Source organism: Helicoverpa zea, chromosome 14, assembly GCF_022581195.2.
Source record: "Helicoverpa zea isolate HzStark_Cry1AcR chromosome 14, ilHelZeax1.1, whole genome shotgun sequence".
Classification (NCBI taxonomy): Eukaryota; Metazoa; Arthropoda; class Insecta; order Lepidoptera; family Noctuidae; genus Helicoverpa; species Helicoverpa zea.
In genome coordinates this window covers 5,580,951-5,603,828 of record NC_061465.1, presented here as the reverse complement: position 1 = coordinate 5,603,828, position 22,878 = coordinate 5,580,951, and the positions used below count along the sequence as shown (strand labels likewise).

Here is a 22,878-nt window from a genome sequence, read left to right as displayed (position 1 = left end):
TTGATGACGACGATACATGACGGATGTGATGCCCAGCGATGAGGACCAATATTTCGATGTCCTTTATTAGTTTTTAGCATCATTTTATGCAAATATTAGTTAACGTTGAAATAATATAGATAAAGGTTGTGAAATAACAAAATAAGATTTTACAAAAAAAAATATGTAGGTGCATCGTAATTCGTAATGCATCTTATAGAAGGAGCTTTTTAGTTTTAAATTATATAAGATGTATTTATACAATATATTTTTTAAGCATCAAAAAACTCCTCATCGATTAAAATTTTAGTTAACTGAATAACATATTCTCTTAGCTGAAGGCTCAAGAAAACCTACAATGGACTAAAGAAATGACTACAACCTGTATGTACCCGATTTGCGGGTCGGGCTAAAGTCACTTTGTGGGTTTAAGAAATTTTCACAAATCAGCTCGTAGCTGAAAGTTGGTGATTGATACACCCGTATCTCGAAAAACAAAGGTCTTTCTCAGGGCGTATCACGTCATACCGTTCCATCGGGCTATCAGAGTGAAGAAAATACTCGGAACGTGCCCATTGCTGCCATGTGTTCTTACACACAGGTTACAATGTGGCAAACAAAAATGTCAGAACGCAGTTTCTTATTGTTTTATGGACCGAGTAGACTAAAAGAAACATTTGTGAGCATCACAGTGCCGCTCATAGTATAAACTTTTGCTCATTTAGGTTATAGTCACCACACCAACAGGTAAACTCTTAAAATAAAAAAATACTTCTTAAACTAACTACTACCTACTGATAAATTCACTAGTTTACTAGGTTTTTATATCCCAGCTGAAAATTGTTGAAGTTTATCTATCTACGAGGGCGGGTCAATAAGTCCGTGACTTTTTGAATTTCTGACCTCTTTACTGAAAAAGCAACACTACTCCTGTTAACAGGCATCTATGAGGTGACTCCTGACAAAATTTGAACTTGCTGCGTCAGTTAGATTGTGTTTGACAGCTATCTTTATCAGACTACCCAGTAATCTGAGGAAACAATGGAACAAAGTGAATTTCGTGTGCTCATTAAGCATTATTTTTTGCGAAAAAAAACCATTATCGAAACCAAGGCTAAGCTTGATAAATACTATGGGGACTCTGCACCATTGATTTCAATCGTAAAAAAGTGGTTTACTGAATTTCGTTGTGGCCGTATAAGCACTGAAGATGCCGAACGCCCTGGACGCCCAGTTGAAGTCTCTTCACCCGAAACAATCGAAAAAATCCACGGTATGGTGTTGGCCGACCGAAGATTGAAAGTGCAAGAGATTGTGGAAGCCGTAGGGATCTCGCATGGCTCAATGGTTTCAATTTTGAATGATCACTTGGGCATGAGAAAGCTTTCCGCAAGATGGGTGCCGCGTTTGCTCACAGTCGACCACAAACGCAATCGTGTAACAACTTCACAGGAAGGTTTGGCGTTGTTTGATCGCAATATGGAGGAGTTTTTGCGCCGTTTTGTAACAGTGGACGAAACATGGATCCATCACAACACACCAGAGACCAAAAAACAGTCAAAACAGTGGGTTTCTAAGGGTGAATCGGCACCAAAGAAGGCCAAGGTGAGTTTGTCAGCCAATAAAGTTATGGCGACTGTTTTTTGGGATGCACGCGGGATAATCCACATTGACTACCTTCAAAAGGGAAGAACAATCAATGGGGAATATTATGCCACCTTATTACCTACCGCTTCAAATACGATTTGAAAAAAAAACCGAAATCATTTGGCCAAGAAAAAAGTTTTTTTCCACCAAGACAATGCAAGTACACATGTGCAGTTGCCATGGCAAAAATCCATGAATTCGGCTATGAATTGCTCCCTCATCCGCCCTATTCTCCAGATTTGGCTCCGAGTGACTACTTCTTGTTCCCAAACCTGAAGAAATGGCTTGGTGGAAAAAGATTTGACTCCAATGATGAAGTCATCTCGCAAACAAGGGCCTATTTTGAGGACCTCGACAAATTCTAATTTTTGGAAGGGATAAAAAAATTGGAGAAGCGTTGGACAAAGTGTATAGAGCTCAAGGGGGACTACGTTGAAAAATAAAATGATTTATTTATCAAAAAATCTGTGTTTTATTCCAAAAGTCACGGACTTTTTGACCCGCCCTCGTATCTTTCTTTAGGTAGTCTTTAGTAGATAATATTAAAAAAAAATCAAGTCCACATTTGGAACTGTATTATATATGTTACAGCCAAAGTAATAAGTCCGCATATTATACATATTATCTAGCTATTATTTATAATATCTACTCAATTTGGATAAAGTGATAATTGACACAGAATTAATCACATTAACTAGCAATTTTATATAATATCTCCATAGACTTAGATAATGTAATAAAACAAGTAGGTAAAGATTATTATTTCATGTTAACTAACTAAAGTGCCTGGTGCTGACCTTAATATAATTCGAAAAAGGCTAGTTAGCACATTGCACCCCATAATAGTAGCGAAAAGTCCCCCCTAAGAACAGTGAACAGTGGCCCGAGCCACTTGAAGTGTGGCTCGGGCCAATGTACCGATGGCCCGGAGTGTGCCGTGCCCGGGAAGGGCACCGCCGTGTCCTCGTCGAGGCAGTCGAGTCGGCAGCGGCGACCTCTCGCACCCGGCCCTGGTTCAGCCAAGGTCCGGGGCGAGAGGTACTGAGATGCCATCGTCTCCTTCTGTGTGGTCGAGAGACGACTCCCAGCCACCGTAGACGTGAGGCTGTGCGATGAGTTCGGGTGCCTTATCGGCCTTCCGTCTCCTGGGAGACACGGACCCGTCACGGCGGCGCGCGTTGTTCAACGCGTGGGTTTAAGCCACTAACAGTCTGACCTCACACTGCACGCTCACGCTCACGCTCTCTGAGTCCCTCACGCTGCTCTCCCACAGTGGGAGGAATCATTTGATGATTTATCATATAAACAGTCGATAATAACTTAGCCGTTTCTAGGAATTAGTAAGTAAGTAGTCAGACGATTATACCATATTTATTACTTTGGCTAACTTTGACCAGCTATTATGAATTAGATCCAGATAAAGTGATTAATCTATCACACTGTCTAGTCAATTTGGGTATTATATACAATGACCAGTCATTGTGTATAATATATATTTAATCACTTTGGCTGTAACATATATATGTATTAATAGGTAAACTATTAAAAAAAAACTATAAAATGGACCAGAATATATATAGGGGTCGGAATCGGTTTCTCTTAATGTAAACCAGCAGTACGTCGATTCTATAAAATTCAGACAACAGCTCGCATTTCACTTCGCTATTCACTCTCACTTCACATTCGGTTCAAAACGTTCTAAAAGTCATCTCATACTTTATCTGTCAAAATCTCGAGTTTAATTCAGTTCAACTCGCAAACATGCTCGCAAGAGTAGCGCTAGAGTAGTAAATAATGGCGGATTCAGATGCGAAGTTTAGAGCGAAGTCTTATAGAATCACACTGCAGTAGTCTCCCAACATAATATTTTCGTCCCAATATCCTTGGTGACGTCTGGAAAAAAAACCAAGTGGGAATCAGAAGATGAATCTTTAATGACATGTCCACGATGGCCCATCTTATGATAATTTTGTAATAAATCACCCACTATAAGTATATGCCTTTATAGTTTTATTCGAGTTAAACGACAAATATCTCTTAAACTAAACAAGTAATGTAACACTAAAGATCAGTAATTAAGAATGATTCTTAAAAATAAATATTTGAGGGTAGAAAAAAATGTGACGTGATATAATTTTTATGTTGTTACTTTTAGAATGAACAAAGGTGGCAGAGAGTACTATAGATAATAATGGTATAGATTTTGTAAGGGGTAAATAAAAAAATAAAAATTTGAAAACTAGCCACTTGAATAAGTTGTCCTTTTACCATATTTAATTTAGTGCCTATTCTGTCATTATTTTTGCGCATAGACTCTTTTAATCTATAAACCAATACGTGTTTTTTTAATCATTCCAATTACTTGTTTTAATAATTATTATTAAAAATATAGGCACTAAATGAAATAGGTAGGGTAAAAAGACAACTCATTCAGGTGGCCAATTTTAAAATAAAGGATGTAGGTATAAAGATTTCTAATAATCCCGTTGATAAAAATAAATAATGAAATCAAATAACTCATAATCATAAAGTTATCTTTTTATCAAAATATATAAATATCCACTGCAGAATAGTAACATCATTCGTTTGTTTGAATCGGCAACATGAAACTCTTGGCTGTGACTCTATTGGCTTTCGCCGCGGTCGTCTCCGCGCGGAACATCGACCTCGAGGATGTGATCGACCTCGAAGACATTACCGCCTACGATTATCACACCAAGATTGGAATTCCTTTGGCTGAGAAGATCCGTGCAGCTGAGGAGGAAGCTGACCGCAACCCGTCCAGAATTGTCGGTGGCTCTACTTCCAGTCTCGGTGCATTCCCTTACCAGGTAATTTTGGTTGTCACTTTGAAGAAAGTTGATGCATGAAAGTCTTTAGGCTCAAGGACTAAATAATCCATCTTTTACAGGCTGGTCTTCTCGCTGCCTTCGCTAGCGGACAGGGTGTCTGCGGTGGTTCTTTGCTTAACAACAGAAGGGTTCTTACCGCCGCTCACTGCTGGTTCGATGGTCGCAACCAGGCTAGGAGTTTCACAGTTGTCCTCGGATCAGTTCGTCTTTACAGCGGTGGCACCAGACTGAACACCGCTAGCGTGGTCATGCACGGCAGCTGGAACCCTAATCTTGTGCGCAACGATATCGCCATAATCAACTTGCCTTCCAACGTTGGTTTTTCTGGTAAGTGAGATATTGAAATTCAAAAAAAATCTTATATTACAGCTCACGCAATGGTCCACTAAACAAATAATTAATTATCTTTTTTTTTCTTTTTGAAATAATCAGCCTTTATAAATTTTTGTATCAACTTAATAAAAACCTGTGATAAATTACTCATTAATATATTCCATTGTATTTACCCACAGGTAACATCGCTCCTATTGCCCTGCCTTCTGGAAACGAGCTGAACAATCAGTTTAACGGTGCCACCGCTACTGCATCTGGCTTCGGTCTTGCCCGTGATGGCGGAGTTATTGATGGCAATCTTAGACACGTTAACCTGCCCGTGATCACCAACGCTGTATGCAGTCAGTCCTTCCCCGGCATCATCCAGTCTTCCAACATTTGCACCAGCGGCGCCAACGGCAGAAGCACTTGCCAGGGTGACTCCGGCGGTCCTCTTGTTGTTAACAGCAACAACAGACGCATTTTGGTAAATACGCTCGTTATTACATAACTTTATTACATAAGTTATAGAACTAATTCTTTTTTGCATAAAGAATTCACGAATTGAGCTTTCCTGAACCTACAATATTCGAGACATATTAACACTTTTTTCTTTACTACAGATCGGAGTAACTTCCTTCGGATCAGCCCGTGGTTGCCAAGTCGGTTCCCCCGCTGCCTTCGCCAGAGTTACCTCCTACATCAGCTGGATCAACCAACGTCTCTAAAAAGTTTTATTACTTGACGTACATTAAAATGTAGTACATGAAGTATATTTATGGTGTTTTAATGAATGCGGCACTAAAATCATATTTAGAAAGAATTAAGTTTACGTTTGCCATGAGAAATGTTTTAAGTGAAGTATAGACTAGTGATTTTGTTTCATTCGAAATACTACGAGTATTCTTGATACGTATTAAGTGTATGACTACATAGGAAGGACCCTCAATTTAGACCAAGTCACGAGTCCTGGTATACCTCGAGGTAACCGGCCCCTTTTAATTTTTCGGGCTCATGAATCAGTATGGAGATGACAGTTGGCCAGAATAAGAAGGACCAAAAATTTTTTTTATAGATTGACAATGTTCTTTGAAAAAATACCTACTTAACCAACTGATAGCTGACTGTTTATTCTGCAATGTGCGGGAACGCTTAAAGGCATTGCGATTGACAACAAATAAATAGAATATAAATAGGTAGAATTCTAAAGTATAAAACTCAACCCATTTATTATAATCAAGTTATTACCAGATTTTAACTAGCTATAAGGTGTAATCAAACTTAAAGTAGGCACAGCAAGCGTGCTGAACCGTGCCAAAGCGCCAAAGATAACATAGACATGGACTTTGTATGGCATCATTATGTTGATAAGACCTGTAGATTAATTAAATCACAGACTGATGTCTAGGAAGATCTTGATAAAATGATAGGTAATATAAAATCTATTTGCAAATAAAATATATCATTTAGTACGCTGTCAGAATGGTTTATTAATCTGAAGTATTTTTCCTTCACAAATTGTTTGGGTAGGACATGGTTTGTCACATTTTTTGATGTTAATATGCCACTAAGCTACAAGTTGCTGTGTATAAGAATAAAATGCACAATACATACACAGATGCCACCGCAGATCACTGTAATTTCTGGCGAAGTGTGTCTTATTTTACATTGGACGCTAAGAAATTCATATGAATACACTCATACGGAAAACAGAGTGGAACTTGGTGGGAAAAATCGAATGCGATATTCAAAATTCATCGCATTATAATCGCACCGCGAAGGCCTTCCGCTGCGGTACACAAGGTCGTGAGTGAATCACGTATTTATTATTATTTATTGATCAAAAGGTACTTTCTAAGTTATATAAGGTACATACCTAATGTCCAACAAAACTATACACATTGTTTGTTGGATCACAATTATTATATACACTGTAGGTATAAAAGAAATGTCAAGAGTTATCTTGGTAGCTACTTATTTACATATCGAGTTAGTGGGATCAGTCCTGCGATTCTATAAAATTCGAACAACAACTCGCATTTCACTTCGATTCAAAATGTCATTTCATACTTTAGGGGAGGTAGGGGAGGGATGGGCACTTTTTCACATTTATTGCATAAAAAATCAGATTTTACAGATAATCAACTTTTATTGCCATTTCTTATGTTTGGCTAGATAAAATCAAAGAGCTATCCTAAAAATTACAATCAGTTTCAACATTACGAGATATTTAAACGGTTTAAATAAAACCGTCGACACGTCAAAATTTTGTTTAGTCTGACATGCTTTAATTGGTACTTACGTAGTGTTTAAAGTTATTTTTTAACCCCCGACGCAAAAACGACGGGGTGTTATAAGTTTGACGTGTCTGTGTGTGTGTGTGTGTGTGTGTGTGTGTGTATGTGGCATCGTAGCTCCCAAACGGATGATCCGATTGTAATGCGGTTTTTTTTGTTTAAAAGGAGTGTCATTCGGGAGTGTTCTTAGCTATGTTTGGTGGAAATCGGTTCAGGTCTTCAAGGTCATCAGCTCGTTTGTTAGGTGTGAGAGGAATGTTACACGCTCAGTTTACTTGCAAGCATGTGTGGGATCTGAAATTTGAAACACTAATGTCTTCTGGAACCACTGAGCTGGTCTGCTGTTAGGGCACGAAGGTAGGAGACGTAACCCTGAACTGCCTTTTAGTAAACCCATCGAGTTTGGGCTCGTTGAATTTGTCTTGACTAGTTCTCTTCAATTGACGAGAACCTGATACTGGAAATGGGATGTGGCGGATGAAACCCTGGAATGCCGGAATGAAACGGATAAACCGATTTATATCTTCGCTGAAAATCTAGAATGACCAAAGGTTTATGTTTCCTCAATCTGTGCAATTCTCCCAGAGCCAGTATGTTATGAGGATTGTTAAACAGCATCCTTTGGCCGAGATCGCATAGAGCGACCCCATCTTAAAATAAAAGAAATTAACTGAAAGAAGGAAAAATTAAGGAGCTCCTTCAAAAAGCATGAAATAAAATTCATCATCATCTTCCTGCCCTGTTCCCAAGTCATTTGGGGTCGGCGCAACATGTCTTTTTCTTCCATTCCTCTCTGTCAGACGTCATACTTACATCCACTCCTTTTTGCTTCATGTCTTCTTTCAGGCAATCAATCCATCTTTTCCTCGGTCCACCTCTGCCTCTCCATCCCTCCACATTCATACTTAGCACACTCTTTGTAGCATGCGTTTCACACCGTCTCATCACATGCCCATACCAGGACAAACGCTGACCTCTCATTTTCTCTGTCACTGGCGCTACTTTCAGGCTTCCTCTGATATACTCATTCCTCACTTTGTCCATTCTGGTAACACCACACATCCATCTCAACATTCTCATCTCTGCTACATGCACTCTTTTCTCATCCTTCTTTTTCAATGCCCAACACTCTGATCCATACAGGACGACAGGTCTTATGACGGTTTTGTAGATTTTGCCCTTCAGTTTGAGAGGCATCCGTGGGTCACAGATAGTGCTAGTTACCTGTCGCCACTTCATCCATCCAGAATTGATCCGATGCGTAACGTCCCTGTCCACCTCACCGTCACTTTGGACGAGTGAACCAAGGTACCGGAAGTCGGAGCAGGCTGGTAGGGGCATGCCGGCTAGGGTTATGGCCATGGGTCTTGATATACCGCCAAAATCGCAATGCAGATACTCAGTTTTGCTCTTGCTGACCTTTAACCCTACCGTCTCCAGTCTTAGCCGCCATGCTTCCAATCTGCTCTGGACCTCTGGTCCACTCTCCCCCACCAAAACAATGTCATCGGCGAAAAGCATACACCAGGGAACCTCCTCCTGTATGTCCGCTGTAAGGGCGTCCATTAACAACAGGAAGAGGTAAGGACTGAGCGCCGACCCCTGATGTAAGCCAACGCCTACACTGAAACTGGCGGTAGTGCCGGCTGTGGACCGGACTTGTGTACTGCATCTGCCGTACATCGCTCGGATCAACTGCACATACTTCCCTGGCATACCTTTCTCCTTAAGGGCCCACCACAAAACCTCACGAGGTACCCGGTCATATGCCTTTTCAAGGTCAACGAACACCATATGCAAGTTTTTGTGTGCGCCCCTGTACTTTTCGCACAGTTGGCGAATACAGAATATAGCGTCCGTTGTACCCCGACCAGGCATAAAACCAAACTGGTTTCGTGAGATATCACTCTCTTCTCTCAGCCTTCTTTCAATAATTTTCTCCCAGACTTTCATACTATGTGACATTAACTTTATTCCCCTATAGTTGTTGCAATCCAACACGTCACCCTTGTTCTTAAAAATGGGCACCAGGTAACTATTGCACCATTCGTCCGGTATTCTTTCCTCTTGCAACAACTTATTGAAGAATAAAGCTAACCACTTCCATCCATTCATCCGCAATAGCTTCCATACTTCCACTGGTATTTCATCCGGTCCTAATGCTTTGCCATTCTTCATTCCATTTAGTGCTTTTCTTACCTCATCCACACAAATGTTTCTGACTAGGCCCTCATTTACTGGTTTATTGTGGAGCACACCACTCCACTCATTTTCTTCATTCATCAGTCTTTCAAAGTATTCCTTCCACCTTCCTTTTATTCTCACGTCATCCGAGAGGACCGTTCCTATTCCATCCCTTACACACTTAATTTTGCTTACATCCCTCGTCATTCTCTCTCTAGATTTAGCTAACCGGTACAGGTCTTTTTGGCCTGCCGGGCTATCTAGAGCATCATATAGTTTCTCGTGTGCTTTTGCTCTTGCAACAGCCACGGTCTTTTTAGCTTTTTTCTTCCATGCATCATATTCATTTTTCTTTTCTGCCTTTTCACATTCATTATTCTCGTGTGTCCTCTGCCATTCCTTGAACTTCACTTTCTTTTCTCTCAACACCTCTTGAACTTCTGTAGACCACCACCATGTTTCTTTCTTTATCACACCTTTTCCTTTCGATTCTCCTAAAATTCTTCTTGCTGTCATTCTTATAGTCATTGCCATTTCACTCCAACACTCATTCACACTCCTTTCATTCATATCTCCCATTTCAATCATCTTATCTACAACCGCATTTCTAAATTCTTCCGCCAAATCGGCCTTTTCCAACCTGTGCCATTTTATGTTTGGAGGTAACTTCTCTTTGCCCTTTATTGACTTTATTGTGAACACTACTTCCATAACAAGGGGTCTGTGTTGCGAGACTACACTTTCACCTGGTATAACCTTACAATCTTTTATGTTCTTCAAATTACTGCGTCTAACCAAAAAGTAATCAATTTGTGTGGCATGTGGACCGCTTTTATAGGTGACCATGTGTTCTGTGTTCTTCTGGAACCACGTGTTGACCACTGCCAGATCAAACGCAGTAGCCGATTGCAACAGGGCTTCACCCTCGTCGTTCTGGCAACCAAACCCCCACCCTCCATGCACTCTTTCATACTTCCCTCTCAATCTGCCAACATGGCCATTAAAGTCTCCCCCGACAAATACTTGTTCATTTACTGGCACATTCATCATAACTGCATCCCAGTCCTCCCAAAATTTTTCTTTCATTCGTTCATCACATCCTACTTGCGGTGCATACACGCTAATTACGTTTACTATTAAATCCTCTAACACAAATTTCACGACTATTATTCTATCATTCACTCTTTTTACCTCCATCACACACTCTTTCAGATTCTTATCTAAAACCACTCCTACACCATTCCTTTTCCCATCACTTCCACAATAATAAAACTTGTATCCTTCACCAATTTCTCTAGCTTTCGTACCTTTCCATTTTGTTTCTTGCAAACATGCCACATTTATTCGTCTTCTCTTTAACACATCCGCTAACTCTCTGGCTCTTCCAGTCATCGTTCCAACATTCCAACTTGCATACCTCAATCTTACTTCCCGGGCTCGCTTCTTACATTGCCCCCGCCCGGGTTGGTGCAAAAACCCTTGTCCACTTCCCACAGGGGCCGGGTGCTGCCCCTGCGCGTCGCCTGGGGGGTACGCCCTAGCTCTATCACTCACATCTAATATACTTGACATATTGCAAATCGATTTGGCTATATTTTTATGACCGGCCGCCTGCCTGACGTCAACCCTCCTTGGGAATGCTATTGTTGGCGGTTTTCCCTCCGCCTGAGGGTCGACCCATGGTGCTGAATACTATGCACGGGTCCATAGTTTTTTTCCCTTAGTCGCCTCTTACGACACCCACGGGATGATATGGGTCAGCCCTATTCGAAACCGGAAGCTGCACGGCTGCATGAAATAAAATTAAATTATAAATTTAAAAAAACCCCCGACCCAAAAAAGTACGCAATTAGTATGACAAAAGGTTAAAAACGCTAAACCCTATAAAAAGCAAAAAATAACTTTTAACTCTACGTAAGTACCAACTAAAGCATGTCAGACTAAACTAAATTTTGACGTGTCGGGGGACCGCTTTTTACCTTCAAAAATACTTACATAAATCAAATGATACCTACCTAATTACAACATTCGTATAAAACAAAATTATATACACAGTTATAAGTGGTATATACTTAATTACTTCTAACGTTAGGCTAATAAATTAGAGCGGTCCCCCGACACGACAAAATTTAGTTTAGTCTGACATGCTTTAGTTGGTACTTACGTAGAGTTAAAAGTTATTTTTTGCTTTTTATAGGGTTTAGCGTTTTTAACCTTTTGTCATACTAATTGCGTACTTTTTTGGGTCGGGGTTTTTTTTTTTGCTTTTTATAGGGTTTATCGTTTATAACATTTTGTCATAATAATTGCGTACTTTTCTGGGTCGGGGGTTTTTTTAAATTTATAATTTTATTTTATTTCATGGTTTTTTAAAGGAGCTCCTTAATTTTTCCTTCTTTTTATGATGGGTTCGCTATATGCGATCTCAGCCAAAGGAAGCTGTTTAACAATCCTCATGACAAACTGGCTCTGGGAGAATTGCACAGATTGAGAAACAATAAAGATTGACCTTTGTTGATCCAGGGTTATATACCATTCTAGGGTTTCATCCGCCACATCCCATTTCCAGCATTAGGTTCTCGTCAATTAGAAACATGAAGGAAACTAGTCAAGACAAATTAAACGAGCCCAAACTCGATGGGTTTACTAAAAGGCAGTTCAGGGTTACGTCTCCTATCTTCGTGTCCTAACAGCAGACCAACTCAGTGGTTCCAGAAGACATTAGTATTTCAAATTTTAGATCCCACATATGCTTGCAAGTAAACTGAGCGTGTAACATTCCTATCACACCTAACAAACGAGCTGATGACCTTGAAGACCTGAACCGATTTCCACCAAACATAGCTAAGAACACTCCCGAATGACATTCCTTTTAAACAAAAAAACCGCATTACAATCGGATCATCCGTTTGGGAGCTACGATGCCACATACACACACACACACACACACACAGACACGTCAAACTTATAACACCCTGTCGTTTTTGCGTCGGGGGTTAAAAAGAATGGTTTGCGACGGAAAATTCCTAAAGATTTAATATAACGAGCAATACAAGAGGTATCAAAAGGTTAAAAAATAAAATTAACAGCTGATAAATATGGAGTCCCTAGATCAAGTTGGCAACGGTACCTGAAACAAGATTCTATAAAGGATTTTTAGCGCAGATTTATAACCTCACAAATTTTTACTGACGAAGAAGAACAAAAATTTACAAATTATACATTACATGGTATGTCCAAGCCTCCCTACCATAGGGAGCATTGGACACTTTTGACTTAGTTTATAAAAAAAAAATGGGTAAAAAAACTTTTAAGTAAAACGGTTTTATCTTATGTGCACTGAAAACTAGAAAATAAAAAATAGTTACTTACCTGTCAACCTACGTAGGTGGTCCCGGTCATATTAGACTAAATAAAAACGTGGGGCCCATAAACTATTGCTGTAGTACCTCTTCTAGAGGTATAATAGGTGTGGATTGCATCGACTTACTATAATCGTAACTGGAGATTTTGACAATCAATCATTAATAATAGAAAATACACATACCTTTCATTAGTTTTCTCTTTACAACGATCCGAAACCGCAACAAAATATTTAAGTACTTTTACGAGTGTTTGTTCTTGACAACTCACAGAAATGACAGATACTCTATGGATGAACACCGTTACCAGTCGGTAACGTAAACTACCCAATAAAAAAAAAACAAAACTATGATCAAATCAGAATAAAAGGATCCCCCTTTTATTCTCCTCTCTCTCCCCTACCTCCCCTATAGATAGACAGATTTTGACAGATCTGTCAAAATCTCAAATTTAATTTAGTTCAACTTGTCAACACGCTCGAAAGAGTAGCGCTAGTGTAGTTTGACAATGTCAATCACGAAACTTTAAGGTAGAATTCCGTGGGTCGCGATTGTCGCAGCCGCGCGCGACAATAGTCAACCTATGAAAATGTATGGCACCGCAGCCGAGGGCCGCGACAGTCGCGCGCGGCCGACGAATTTCGTACGCTTCTCAACATGGTCTAGCGCTTAATAACATCTATAGAATTTAAGTAAAACCAGAATTAAATAGTTAACAATGCCGCGAGCAGCTTACGAAATTCGTCGGCCGCGCGCGACTGTCACGGGCCTCAGCAACGGTGCCATACATTTTCATAGGTTGACTATTGTCGCGTCCACGGAATTCTACCTTTAGAACGAATGCGAAGTGAGAGTGATGTCGAAGTGAGTTGTGAGATTTTATAGAATCGACGTACAGAATGGAATTTGTACCCGGAATTAAAGCTTACAGGGTTCAAAGGTTCATACAAGGATTGTACGATGAGCCTAGTTATTCCAAGGTATATCTCAATCCATATTAACAGGAAAATCGAAATGTGCAATCCATATTTGACTGCTAATTGGCTATTCCACTTTGATTAAGTAATTGTTGCGGATTTGAAGATAGTTATCGTCGAAATAACTAAAAACTGGTTTATTTGGAAAATATTAAACAAATCTGAAAATAACAACGTTATTCACCACAAGATAAACGTGCAATTAAGGAAAACAGTGGTATCTCAAAAAAATAGGAAAACAGTCGAAGATAAACATCTCATCGCCACAATCATTTTAGTGGTATAACGTATATTATATATTATTATTAATACAGTTTTAATAAAGACTGTTGTGGTAAAATGGCCCCTGTGTTTGACAAACATTATTAAAAAAACCGGCCAAGTGCGAGTCGGACTCGCGCACGAAGGGTTCCGTACCATTATTTATAAAACGGACAAAACAAACACGTTTGTTGTATGGGAGCCCGTAAAATATTAATTTAATTCAGTATTCGATGTTAAAGCGGCAACAAAAAAACATCATCTGTGAACAGCTCTCTTACTATCACGGTTCATGAGACACTGGTGAGGTGACAGACGGACGGACAGAGGAGCGAAAACAATAGGGTCCCGTTTTACCCTTTGGGTACGGAACCTTAAGAAAACAATTACTCATTGCGGCTTAAATCAATGAACTATTTATGGCAATTTCGAAACTTTAAGAGATATTTTACTTTGCTTGTAAATATATAAAATGCTCAGAAGATGTATAACTACAACTTTGGCACTTTATGCTGGTCACTATTTTTGTTTTTCTTTAGCCATACAATATAGGTCAATACATTCACTGCACCAAGAAATTATTACGAATTGTAGATATTTGTAACACGCAAAAATAAGAAACTGGAGGAAACAAATAATTATGAAAACGGTAATAAATACATCATAGTATGTTAAAGAGCTCATACAAACAAAATTATAAATGGACCGTTAAACTTTCATGATCAATGCAAAATGACTACTCAATAATTTTGTAATTTTTAAAATAAAGGATGTAGGTATTGTGATTTAAAGTAATCCGATAGATAAAAACAAATGAACATTGTCACAACATTTATAATCATGGAATTATCTTTTTATCAAAACATATAAATATCAACAGCAAAACAGTAACATCATTCGTTTGTTTGAATCGACAACATGAAACTCTTGGCAGTGACTTTATTGGCTTTCGCGGCGGTCGTCTCCGCGAGGAACATCGACCTCGAGGATGTGATCGACCTCGAAGACATTACCGCCTACGATTATCACACCAAGATTGGAATTCCTTTGGCCGAGAAGATCCGTGCAGCTGAGGAGGAAGCTGAACGCAACCCATCCAGAATTGTCGGTGGCTCCACTTCCAGCCTCGGTGCATTCCCTTACCAGGTAATTTTGGTTGTCACTTTGAAGAAAGTTGATGCATAAAAGTCTTTAGGCTCAAAGACTAAATAATCCATCATTTTCAGGCTGGTCTTCTCGCTACCTTCGCTAGCGGACAGGGTGTCTGCGGTGGTTCTCTGCTTAACAACAGGAGGGTTCTTACCGCCGCTCACTGCTGGTTCGATGGTCGCAACCAGGCTAGGAGTTTCACAGTGGTCCTCGGATCAGTGCGCCTGTTCAGCGGCGGCACCAGACTGAACACCGCTAGCGTGGTCATGCACGGCAGCTGGAACCCCAACCTCATCCGCAACGACATCGCCATGATCAACTTGCCTTCCAACGTTGGTACTTCTGGTGAGTAATGTTAGACAATTTTGCTACTAGAGCCAATTTTCAATAAACCTTATTTAAATTGCGACATATGTTGGCCTTATTGTTTTTTAATGTTCTCTTCTAGCAAAAAAGTACACGTAATAAGCTCAAATCTATTCGCATTTTCACTTAAAAGATAGTGTAACCATGCATTAATTAATCAACAGGTAACATCGCTCCTATCGCCCTGCCCTCTGGAAACGAGCTGAACAACAACTTCAACGGTTTCACTGCTACTGCATCTGGCTTCGGTCTTGCCCGTGACGGTGGAAGTGTCGATGGCAATCTGAGACACGTTAACCTGCCCGTGATCACCAACGCCGTATGCAGTCAGACCTTCCCCGGTCTCATCCAGGCATCCAACATCTGCACCAGCGGTGCCAACGGCAGAAGCACTTGCCAGGGTGACTCCGGCGGTCCTCTTGTAGTGAACAGCAACAACAGACGCATCTTGGTAAATCAACCATTAGTGTTATACTTCCTAAATGATAAATGGAAAAAATTAGAAAGCTTTATGTTCGTAAAAAACACTCTTTTCAACTTGTTTTTTTCTCTGCAGATCGGTGTGACCTCTTTCGGATCTGCCCGTGGTTGCCAAGTCGGAGCTCCCGCTGCCTTCGCCAGAGTTACCTCTTACATCAGCTGGATCAACCAACGTCTTTAAGAAACATAACGAAACCTTGACTGAAACCTGTGATGTAAATTTACTTACCTAAAATAAAATAAACATAATTATTAAAACGAAAAGCCTTTTCTTGCCTACACCTCTTAACATTTTTCAAAAAACTGTTTATGCAAGTGATAATATAATAAATAAATAAATAAATAATGTCGGGACACCTTTTCACACACGGTTGGTTAGCCCCATGGTAAGTTATTAATTAACTTGTGTTATGGGTGCTAACACAACTGATAAACTACATATAGCTACACATATACATATTTATAAATACATATTGTAACACCCAGACCACGACCAACAAGCATGCTCATCACACAAATGTCGACCGAACCGGGAATCGAACCCGGGACCTCAGATTCGGCAGTCCGGCTTGGTGACCATTGCGCCACAGAGGTCGTATATAATATAAATATAAATATTAAATAAATGGGCGTAGATATTTTTAGTGTTTTTTGCAGCATAATTTTTGTTGATTGACTTCTCTAGATAGATAAAGCATTAAAAAAAACCCTCAATAAAAAATGCAGCAGCATGCAATCCGGTGAATATTTTATATTCAAAAGAAATAAAACCACTAAGTAATACCTGCAATACTGCAAAAGGAAAGCGAAGTATTGTGCTAGCCCTTAACAGTTTTTTTTTTGTTACATACTATGAGGCCCGATGCCCTGACGAAACATATTGTGATACAAAACAGCCAAACATTATTGTTATATCATTTAAAAAAATTATGATAATTTTCTGACTGACTGACACCTCCAAGTTCTCAGGTTTATGGTAAAGAGTTGTGAATGTGCAATTCGTCTGATTCGAGAGGTCTCAGACACAGACACAAAAACCCAAAATATTTCATCCATAAAGTGGTTGTCATATATTAGTAGGAGGCTTCGTTTACTGACTTTTCCAATTTAATCAACCACTCAGATTTAGGAATCGAACCCAGGATGAACAGGCGACATCACATCAACCTGCCTGAATCTGTCCAATTCCTTTAATAGATTTTCAACCTTATCACAATCGTGGAAGGTTAATGTTCGATTGGTAATCTACCTACTACATTTAGGTTTCTACTCCATCTTCTACCCTCCCCTCCACATCTTTGATGTACTACATGCAATGAAATAGTACATGGCGTTATTACTAAAAACCGGCCAAGTGCGAGTCAGACACGCGCACTAAGGGTTAAGTACCATTACCAGATACAGCCTGGTGACAGACGGACGGACAAACGGACAGAGGAGCGAAAACAATAGGGTGCCGTTTTACCCTTTGGGTACGGAACCCTAAAAAGTTAAACAAGCAATTCTTCCTCTAACTCCTGCCCTGTTCCCAAACAAGCAATTGATAGGTGTTTGAAGAAAATTCCCATACCAAATCTTTCTGGAGCAAGATTAGTAATATTAAATGGAGCAGCAGAACAATAAAGGTTTTGATTTCTTTTTTCTCTTAGCATCCTGTAGATTTGAGATCTTATCAGGTTAGAGAATCTGAATCGACTTAAATCGACCTGATAAAACCTAGGTAGAATAGTAGTTGAGGATGATGGCTAACTTTCCTACCACGCTAAAAGAGGTGACATCTCTTCATCATCATCATCATATCAGCCAATTGCCAATTGAAGAAGGCAGTGAATGAATGCGGGCTGCCCATGACCGAGACGGTTAGTGTTGGGGGAGGCCTACGTTCAGCAGTGGACATCACATACACGCTGATTATTTTAGACCCTTCTGAATTACTTTGGAACTTTAAAAAAATCCATGAACTGATTTCTTACTAGGCGCTGTGACTATTAGTCCAGTCAAATTAGACCAAAAATGAGTGTGAAGTTACATTAATTCACACCAAGCTGAAAATTGGTGAGATCGCTTATAATATAATAATAAATAAAATTTCAAAGCTAGGTGACGCCATTGATAGAAATCATGTTTAAAATCAATCTGTATTCTAAACAACCTTTTTTAAACAATCATTCACAAAAACAGAAAATTAAATAGAGACTACCTAGCTGTCAGGTATTTGGCCGTATCGAACCAACCAAAAACATTGATTGGATTCGCGATTGTCTTAAAACAATATTTTTTTCCAATACTCGGGCCAACTGTCGGCCGACTGTTTAGTCTGCATGTTGTTCACACTAAGCATTTTTTATCACTGTCACAGGTATCATAGCAACATCAGGAAGTAAATTAATTTATAAAGGCATCGTTTCAAACAATTGTCTATAAAAGTATCTCGAAATGGTTCAGAATTATTGTAATAGCTAATAATTTAAATTAAGCGTGATGTCCTCCCACTAACGCACCCGAGGTTAGAATAAGAAGAAACTGTATTAGATGTAGCTATACTGAATAATAAAAATAAACATAATTTCTTTATTAATCTAGTAGATTATAAATTAAATGCGCAAGTCATCTAAATTCTAATCAAAGATTTATCTTTTATCAAAACATATAAATATCAACAGTAAAACAGTGACAGCATTAGTTGGTGAGAATCGGCAACATGAAACTCTTGGCTGTGACTCTATTGGCTTTCGCGGCGGTCGTCTCCGCGAGGAATATCGACCTCCAGGATGTGATCGACCTCGAAGACATTACCGCCTACGATTATCACACCAAGATTGGAATTCCTTTGGCCGAGAAGATCCGTGCAGCTGAGGAGGAAGCTGAACGCCACCCATCCAGAATTGTCGGTGGCTCCACTTCAAGTCTCGGTGCGTTCCCTTACCAGGTAATTTTGGTTGTCACTTTGAAGAAAGTTAACGCATAAAAGTCTTTATGCTCAAACACTAAATAATCCATTATTTCCAGGCTGGTCTTCTCGCTAACTTCGCTAACGGACAGGGTGTCTGCGGTGGTTCTCTGCTTAACAACAGGAGGGTTCTTACCGCCGCTCACTGCTGGTTCGATGGTCGCAACCAGGCTAGCAGTTTCACAGTTGTCCTCGGCTCAGTGCGCCTGTTCAGCGGCGGCACCAGACTGAACTCCGCTAGCGTCGTCATGCACGGCAGCTGGAACCCCAACCTTATCCGTAACGACATCGCCATAATCAACTTACCTTCCAACGTTGCTACTTCTGGTGAGTCCTCTGAACGGTTGATATTTGAAATATGTAATGTAATGTTTAAACAGCCAGTTTTCATATCGCGATAGCCAAACCCTTTTTTGTGAATTATATAATTCTGAATAAATTCTAAAATGTATCAACAGGCAACATCGCTCCTATTGCCCTGCCCTCTGGTAACGAGCTGAACAACAACTTCAACGGTGCCACCGCAGTAGCATCAGGTTTCGGTCTGGCCAATGATGGTAATTTATTTGTATTTTTTTATTGCCGCAGTTATAAAATTTGCTATTTAGTACTTGTAGTAATTGCAATGCGCTTCTTTCAGGTGGAAGCGTTGACGGCAACTTGAGACACGTCAACTTGCCCGTGATCACCAACGCTGTATGCACTTTGTCCTTCCCCGGCATCATCCAGTCTTCCAACATCTGCACCAGCGGCGCCAACGGCAGAAGCACTTGCCAGGGTGACTCCGGCGGTCCTCTTGTCGTAACCAGCAACAACAGACGCATCTTGGTAAATAGACTGATTGTTAAAACTTGACAAAAATTTTATATCGAGGATGATGATCATTACCTTTAATTTAATTTTCCTTTACAACAGATCGGTGTGACTTCCTTCGGATCTGCCCGTGGTTGCCAAGTCGGTTCACCCGCTGCCTTCGCCAGAGTTACCTCTTTCATCAGCTGGATCAACAATCTTCTTTAAGAAACATTACGAAAGCTCAAACTGAAGCCTAGAACCTAAATGAAATTTAATTTATTCAATTAATTAAATTTAAAATAAAGTAATAATTAAAATAATTTATGTTTTTTACTAACAACTATCATTATTCATACCTTCATTGTTTTTTTTTTATTTCCGCTTAGATTTGGCTTAATTGGTCAGTGATATGGTATTAAATGTTAAGAGTAATAATGATCTATAGAGGGTTATGAATCTCTAAGCTTTAAAAAACAATCTCGTTGTTGTCGGTACTCATAACCGAGGTAAATTAAAATCAATATTCAATTTTAAGACTATAAATCAAATTGCAATGAAGAGCCTTTTAGTACCTCAAGTTTAAAGTGAATTATCATTATAAATATGTAATCGTTGTACTCAGTTTCTTGTACCTACTGTTTAAAAATGATACCTAATACATAGCACATTTTACTGATCGACTATCGATAACGATACTATCTGTATAATCCTTGAGATGAAGAAGTGTGGACACCTTTTTACACGCGGTCGGTTAGCCCCATGGTTGGTTATTAATTAACTTGTACTATGGGTGCTAACACAACTGATAGATAAACTATGTACAGCTACATACATACATATTTATAAATATACGTGGTAAATACATGTTGTAAGTCGTGGTGGCCTAGTGGGTAAAGAACCAACCTCTCGAGTATGAGGGTGTGGATTCGATTCCAGGTCAGGCAAGTACCAATGCAACTTTTCTAAGTTTGTATGTAGGTACTTTCTAAGTATATCTTGGACACCAATGGCTGATAAAAAGGTGAAGGAAAACATCTTGAGGAAACCTGGACTATATAGTCTGAATTCACCAACCCGCATTGACCAAGCGTGGTGATTAATGCTCAATCCTTCTCCGTGTGAGAAGAGGCCTGTGCCCAGCAGTGGGACGATAAAAAGGCTGTAACAGTAACAGTAAGACCCAGACCACGGCCAACAAGCATGGACACATAACACTAACAATCGACCTTAGGTTCGGCAGTCCGGCATGGTGACTATTGCGCCATCAAGGTCGTCGAATATATTACCCTATGTTTCCTTTTATACTGCGTTTAATACATATTTTAGTGATTTGATCTAACGGAGGATGTGTACAGCCAACAAAATACCGAAAACAGTGTAACTAAGCATTTAAACTTCATATTCATCAGACCCAGACCCATGACATATGACATGGTCGTAAAGTTATATAATCTGATCAATCGTATAAATATATACTTACCAACTATGTGTATAATATTGCTCTCAATAATTCTTCTAAATATAATATTGGTGAACTCCAAACCTCTCAAAGTCATAAGAAAATAGAGATTAAAACTTTGGAAGAATAATCTGTATCTTAAATATTTAATACTGCAAAGAGGAAATCTTTTTGGTTTGTTTTAACAGTAGAGGCTCCAAAACTACTGAACCGAATTGAAAAATCTTTTCACTGTTGGAAAATAATCCCGGATGACACAGTAGCTTGTGTATTTTATACCTTTACGGGAAAAACTTATCAAGGGTGAAACAGCTAGAATCTAAAAGGTGGTAAATCAGGGTTAGATAGCTTTTGACGAGTAAGTTGTGATTGATGATAATAGATAGAAGTAATAATTAGCGATGATAAACATACCGTTTATGTAATACTACGGCATTAGACGCACAGAAGCATACTGTGTATGAGTGTTGTGTCCATATGAGATTGAATGTTTGTAAACCATTCTAAACGCACTTCTTAATTTCCCATCGTTCTTTGCCATTAAATAATTGTGTACCTACAATTTAAACACTTTCTCCTTATAATAGAAGCGTTTCAAATGACACTTGTATTCAAACACTCAGATGCGGGTATCGAACCCGCTATGCTCATCGAATCAATCAAATGGAAAATCTCTTCTATTCTTCTGATATACTTACGAAAACATGATATAACTTAATTTATTTAATAGGGAAATCATATTAATTAGGTTCCGAACTCTTGTAATTCGTTCAGTGAATGAATTATTTTTAGAACCTATCAGGCCTAAGTTTATTATCATAATTGTCGACCTATGGTAGTGATAGCGATCGGGTATGATGGCAGAACTTTATGAATGGGTTAGGATTAGTGATACTCCGAACCAGAAACGATAGTACCCTGCGGGTCATATCGTAGTCCTCTGCGGTGCAGGGCGAATAGAAATAAACAGAAACTGATTGTTGGATGTAAGAAAAAATATATTGGCACTAAATTAACCAGTCAAGTGCGAGTCGGAATGGCGCACGAAGGGTACCATTATCCATGAAACGGCCACAAAAATCACGTTTGTTGGATAAGAATCCCCTAAAATACTTTTTTATTCTAGTTTTCAGTATTTGTTGTCATATCGGTCATTCACAAATATATCATTTCTAAAAAGTCTAAATCTCTGCCTATCACTGTTGATGAAAAACCGCCTGGTGACTGAGGTATGGCGAAAAGACGCACAGCGTCTGTAGCTGATCGTGCAAATAGATTTCTGTCAGCTCCCTAAAAATTTCGGTAATCAAATGCATTTCATTTGACAGAACTTTCGACGTGCCCCAATTACCAACTTCATCTTTCCTTGGAGCACAAACGGATGAGGCTCTGGCGATCGACTGCGTTACACAGCACTAAGTGGAATAGTAAATGCCTTACTCGAAAATGTGTGGCAAATCTCCAAAACTAAAAAAATATGCCATTGGTCCTGGGTTCACCAACACACATGCCCAGCGCGGTAATTATGGGCATGGGTACTTGGTACAGCAGGTGGAGACTTTTGTAAAGCAGCGGATTTTTTCAGGCTGTGACGATGATGGCGTTTAATAAAACACCTACAAAATTCTCCGAGTTTGTTTAAATTTCCCCACATATTACGAGGAAGATTGCCACGGTATGCTACCGGTACATGTAACAAGCACTCACAATTAAAGTCCTTTTATAAGGCCGCGATTAAGAAAACAGAAATACTAGTCACCGTATAGTTGTGTGTATGGAATATGTATTGAGAAATTGCATAAAGTATT

General features: G+C 39.4%; 2 protein-coding genes across 4 annotated transcripts; both read left to right on the top strand.

Moving 5' to 3' along the window:
• Positions 1 to 4,192: 4,192 nt before the first annotated feature.
• LOC124636537 (collagenase-like) lies at positions 4,193 to 16,124 on the top strand. 3 transcript variants are annotated; one of them, XM_047172667.1, is made up of 4 exons: positions 4,193 to 4,457; positions 4,538 to 4,805; positions 4,991 to 5,277; positions 5,414 to 5,565. In XM_047172667.1, exons 1-4 carry the CDS (start codon positions 4,230 to 4,232, stop codon positions 5,516 to 5,518), a joined length of 888 nt encoding a protein of 295 aa, XP_047028623.1. In that variant the 5' UTR covers positions 4,193 to 4,229; the 3' UTR covers positions 5,519 to 5,565. The 3 variants fall into 3 exon arrangements, with proteins under 3 accessions (XP_047028623.1, XP_047028624.1, XP_047028622.1); XM_047172668.1 differs by lacking the exons at positions 4,538 to 4,805; positions 4,991 to 5,277; positions 5,414 to 5,565 and adding exons at positions 15,098 to 15,365; positions 15,551 to 15,837; positions 15,943 to 16,124 and having other exon boundaries at positions 4,194 to 4,457; XM_047172666.1 differs by lacking the exons at positions 4,193 to 4,457; positions 4,538 to 4,805; positions 4,991 to 5,277; positions 5,414 to 5,565 and adding exons at positions 14,753 to 15,017; positions 15,098 to 15,365; positions 15,551 to 15,837; positions 15,943 to 16,124.
• Positions 16,125 to 18,528: 2,404 nt separating this feature from the next.
• Positions 18,529 to 19,931, top strand: LOC124636536 (collagenase-like). Its single transcript, XM_047172664.1, has 5 exons — positions 18,529 to 18,795; positions 18,876 to 19,143; positions 19,275 to 19,373; positions 19,457 to 19,644; positions 19,732 to 19,931. Exons 1-5 carry the CDS (start codon positions 18,568 to 18,570, stop codon positions 19,834 to 19,836), a joined length of 888 nt encoding a protein of 295 aa, XP_047028620.1. The 5' UTR covers positions 18,529 to 18,567; the 3' UTR covers positions 19,837 to 19,931.
• The last annotated feature ends 2,947 nt before the right edge of the window (positions 19,932 to 22,878 follow it).